The 5,279-nt window shown below is 44.7% G+C and overlaps 1 protein-coding gene across 1 annotated transcript in view; it reads left to right on the forward strand.

The window, feature by feature from the left end:
• DLEC1 (deleted in lung and esophageal cancer 1) overlaps positions 1-5,279 on the forward strand; it is a 68,420-nt gene that overhangs the window by 40,912 nt on the left and 22,229 nt on the right. The window contains exon 19 of the mRNA XM_008586537.1: positions 860-999. Within this exon, the coding sequence (XP_008584759.1) occupies positions 860-999 (140 nt within the window). The remainder of the gene's footprint in view (positions 1-859; positions 1,000-5,279) is intronic.

Below are 5,279 nucleotides of genomic sequence, written 5' to 3' on the forward strand. Positions count from 1 at the left end.
GGGTGGGGTGGGTGGGAGAGGGCTAGCCCCGCCCACAGGGCACCCCAGGCCACTGCAGAAGGGAGAGACCAAAGAGAGGGATAACGCCCCTCCTGGTGTGCCCTTTCTGTGTCCAGCGAAACCCCCACTAGACAGTGTGGCCCATCTGGGGCCCCAGGGCTATTCAGTCAGGCAAATGCCATTCTCTCAGTCAAGGACAGGAAGGACGGAATGCGGAGAGCCCTCCCCAGATGCAGACACTTTTCTTCCTCAGTTTTTTCCTGCCCCTCTCCCTTTGCCTGTGTGCCTGGTATGGGGGGAGGGGCAGACCTTCTGGAGGGAATGAGTCCAAGCCTGCAGTGGGGGGTATGGTGAGGGGCTGGAGGAAAGACCGGGTAGGTACAAAGGGGATATCTGGGGCTACATGGCAGCTTATCCCCTCCCCCTGTCTGGTGACCTGATGGTTTTCTTCAGTAGAAACTGTCAGGGTCCTGACCCATGCCTGCTCAGAGGGACACTGCTCCGCATTCCCCCAATGGCTCACAGGCTCTCTTCCTGCTCCCTAGCCGAAGTCTTCACCTTCCCCCCCCACTCCCCTGGGGCGCCTCCCTCCCGTGCCTTCTACCTCTCAGATCTGGGCCAGGGCTCAGGGACCTCCAGCTTGTTTATTCCTTTACGTGGAGACTTGATTTCTGCCCTCTTGAGCCTGAGACTTGCACAGCTGTGGTCTCCCACCTGCTTGCCTCCTTATGGATCCTAGATGGCTCTTGAAGAGCTGGGGGCAGCTTGGGGGCCACCCTGGTTGGGCATGGCCAGCCTCGAGTTCCTCTGCAGTCCAAGTGTCCTCAACCTCAACCTTCCGGATTGGCCTTCTGATCAGGTATCTCCCTTCGACATTGAGCCTTCCTGCGGCCAGCTTCCCCCTCTGGGGGAGTGCAGAGTGAACGTCACCTTGGAGGCCTTGCACTGCCAGAGTCTGCAGACCGTCCTGGAGCTGGAGGTGGAAAACGGGGCCTGGAGGTAAAGGGGGGAGTGGGAAGAACCATTACAACAGACCTTATGCATATTCACGGTATATTAATTTATATTATGTGTAATTATGTATTTATCTAGAGAAATTTCTGAATTTAAAACTATTGATACATGTTTAATCTATAAAATTTGGAAATTACAGAAAAGAAAATTAAGATGACCCCAAATCCATTACATAGACATAATTCGCTGATAATATTATAGGGTGTATCTTTCTGGGTTGTGTGTGCTGAAGGAATTTAAATTAGTACAACCACTTTTGAAAACATTTTAGTGTTTCTTAGTAAGGTTAAACATGGGTATACCCTGTGGCCCAGCATTTGCCCTTCCAAATATACTACCAGACACACATGTGCAGTGGGGGTCACGTGCTCATGTAGGACTGCGCATAGCTGGACTGTTCATAACAGTGAAGACCTAGACACAACCAATGTTCCTCAACAGGAGAATGGACACAAAAAATTCGTGGCATATTTAAATGAGCAAATACCATTGTATTCTGGAAGGAACACACTGGAGGTTTCAAAGATATAATATTCCTTTTCTTTCTTTCTCCCTCCTCTCCTCCCCTCCCTCTTTCTTTCTAGAGAAGAATTGATCACATGTATAAAAATGGAAAGACTAGTATAATAAGCCCCCATATACTCATCAGTTACCTTCAATAATTATCAACTCACCTCAAATATTGTTTTATTCGTATACCCCCATCCACTTCTCCCCACCCTTTCCAAATTATTTTGAAGCAAAATATTCATTTTCTTAAGCTGGCTGGTGGTAATATTTTGTTTCTTAAGCTGGGTGCGGGTGGTACATAGGTCTTTTTATTATTATTCTTTAAACTGTATGTATGTCTCATACTGATTTGTGCATATATTTTGTGTTTTATTTTAACAACATTTAAGTGCTCATTTAAAATCTTTATGGATACCCTTGAATTCTCCTCCAAAAAGCCTGTGCCCTTTTATACTTCCACCCTCAGCGTNATTTCTGCCCTCTTGAGCCTGAGACTTGCACAGCTGTGGTCTCCCACCTGCTTGCCTCCTTATGGATCCTAGATGGCTCTTGAAGAGCTGGGGGCAGCTTGGGGGCCACCCTGGTTGGGCATGGCCAGCCTCGAGTTCCTCTGCAGTCCAAGTGTCCTCAACCTCAACCTTCCGGATTGGCCTTCTGATCAGGTATCTCCCTTCGACATTGAGCCTTCCTGCGGCCAGCTTCCCCCTCTGGGGGAGTGCAGAGTGAACGTCACCTTGGAGGCCTTGCACTGCCAGAGTCTGCAGACCGTCCTGGAGCTGGAGGTGGAAAACGGGGCCTGGAGGTAAAGGGGGGAGTGGGAAGAACCATTACAACAGACCTTATGCATATTCACGGTATATTAATTTATATTATGTGTAATTATGTATTTATCTAGAGAAATTTCTGAATTTAAAACTATTGATACATGTTTAATCTATAAAATTTGGAAATTACAGAAAAGAAAATTAAGATGACCCCAAATCCATTACATAGACATAATTCGCTGATAATATTATAGGGTGTATCTTTCTGGGTTGTGTGTGCTGAAGGAATTTAAATTAGTACAACCACTTTTGAAAACATTTTAGTGTTTCTTAGTAAGGTTAAACATGGGTATACCCTGTGGCCCAGCATTTGCCCTTCCAAATATACTACCAGACACACATGTGCAGTGGGGGTCACGTGCTCATGTAGGACTGCGCATAGCTGGACTGTTCATAACAGTGAAGACCTAGACACAACCAATGTTCCTCAACAGGAGAATGGACACAAAAAATTCGTGGCATATTTAAATGAGCAAATACCATTGTATTCTGGAAGGAACACACTGGAGGTTTCAAAGATATAATATTCCTTTTCTTTCTTTCTCCCTCCTCTCCTCCCCTCCCTCTTTCTTTCTAGAGAAGAATTGATCACATGTATAAAAATGGAAAGACTAGTATAATAAGCCCCCATATACTCATCAGTTACCTTCAATAATTATCAACTCACCTCAAATATTGTTTTATTCGTATACCCCCATCCACTTCTCCCCACCCTTTCCAAATTATTTTGAAGCAAAATATTCATTTTCTTAAGCTGGCTGGTGGTAATATTTTGTTTCTTAAGCTGGGTGCGGGTGGTACATAGGTCTTTTTATTATTATTCTTTAAACTGTATGTATGTCTCATACTCATTTTCTTAAGCTGGCTGGTGGTAATATTTTGTTTCTTAAGCTGGGTGCGGGTGGTACATTGGTCTTTTTATTATTATTCTTTAAACTGTATGTATGTCTCATAGTGATTTGTGCATATATTTTGTGTTTTATTTTAACAACATTTAAGTGCTCATTTAAAATCTTTATGGATACCCTTGAATTCTCCTCCAAAAAGCCTGTGCCCTTTTATACTTCCACCCTCAGCGTATGAGACTACCCACTACCTCACACTCTCACAATGACAAGTATTATCTGACTTTTAAACTTTGGCTATCTGATGGTCAATCAAATGTACTTTTCTGTGATTACCAGAACGGGTCTAGGTATGAGTCTTTTTCACACTGGTACTTCAGGGCACTTCGTGAGACTTAAATATGAAAGCTAAGACTGACTTTCCTTCAGGGAAAACAGCTTCTATTAAGTCTTTGCTTATTTTCTTTCTTTTCCTGTCTCTGTTCTTTCTTCTGAAAGGACCTTGTATTATCAGAGTGTTGACAGTTGCAAGTGATGGAAACACAGTTGTAAACAACTTAGGCAAAAAAGAGAAAGCATCAGCTCATACAATGGCATTGCTGCCTTGCTGAGTCCTTTGTCTGGTCTTCCACTTTCTCTCACTCTCCACCCTCCTTCCCTCTTCCCGACCTCCATCCCAGCCCCAAACCTCAACTCTGCTTCTCTCTCTCTGTTGGCTTTTCTCTCTCCTATTGGCAAGGCCCTTAGCCTCTCTGCCTTGGGGAGGGGCCACTTAGAGCTCCAACTCACTCACTCCCAGCTTAACAACCTCTGTGAAAAGTGAAACTACTTTCTCCAGAGATAGGCCCTGATTGGTCCCTTTGGGTCATGTGCCCACCCCTTCCCCTGGTGGGNCTCCAGAGATAGGCCCTGATTGGTCCCTTTGGGTCATGTGCCCACCCCTTCCCCTGGTGGGGGCGACAAGTGGGGAGGAGGATCTGTCTCCTGAAGGAGCAGGTGGGAAAGCAATAGCTACCACAGTCCACCACAGACCTGCCAGATCTATACTATGTGAATTGAACTATTTTTCTCATATTTTCCCATTTCTCAGTGGTTTTGCTCCTTATTCAGGGGAAGATGCCCTTGGCCCAGCAGTTCACTAATTCTGTCTTTGGTGGTAGGCCCTTCTTTTGGCAACCATGTTTTTGAATTTCAAGTTTTTTACTTTTGGATTGTTCCTTTTTTATTGTAATCTGTTATTGTCTCATGGGTACAACAGCCTCTCAATTTCCCCCAAGGACACTAATTTCTGTCTCAGATTTTGGTTTGGTGTGCCTTCCCTTCACTTTTTGGTTCTTATTCTACATCTAGTAATTCTTGACTGTCCATTCCTGTTTTGGAATGGGAGAGGAAGTTGATTTGCATAAGGGGCTAGTGGTGTGAGTTTCCTCTGAGTGAGTGGTTGTAGGTATGGAGAGCACACTCTGCCAAGGAGTGAAGTGTGTGTGAGTGCACCACCCTCAGAGTGCACGGCTAGCCCACATCCCACAAGGAGAACAGTAGAGGAAACACATACTGGTCAGCTATATGAATCAGCCCTTTTTCCTTTATTCATAAATAGAAATGAATGACTAGGATCTTTTCAGTTGTTTTTTCCTCCATGACAACTGAGGCCAGTGTTCCTGCAGGCTGTGCCCTGGCCTCCCTCCAGCCCCGCACTCATATTCTTCAGTGGGGGTAAATATTGCTGCAGTGGGGGTAAATTCTGTGTGTTGCTCCAAGCTCAGGGCTGGAGTGCTGAATTGGCCAAGCTAATCACTTTCCCAGCAGTCCTTTAGTTAGTTCCCTGCCCTTTGATGCCTCTCATTCCATTATTAGGGATAACACTTCACTTCTCCTTTACAGGGCCTTCTCCAGGGGTTTAGCAGCAGGTTGGTTCTGTTTTATCAGTTAATCTGATCATATACTTTCTTTTTCTTTTTTCTTTTTTTCCTTGTTGGAATAGCATTATATTTAGTTCTTTATCCTTTATTTTATTTTATTTTATTTTTTGTCTTTTTGTCTTTTTTTGTGACTGGCAACAGATCGCAACCCTCAGTGTCGCGCC

The sequence above is a fragment of the Galeopterus variegatus genome, unplaced genomic scaffold (assembly GCF_000696425.1).
Source record: "Galeopterus variegatus unplaced genomic scaffold, G_variegatus-3.0.2 Scaffold110, whole genome shotgun sequence".
NCBI lineage: Eukaryota > Metazoa > Chordata > Mammalia > Dermoptera > Cynocephalidae > Galeopterus > Galeopterus variegatus.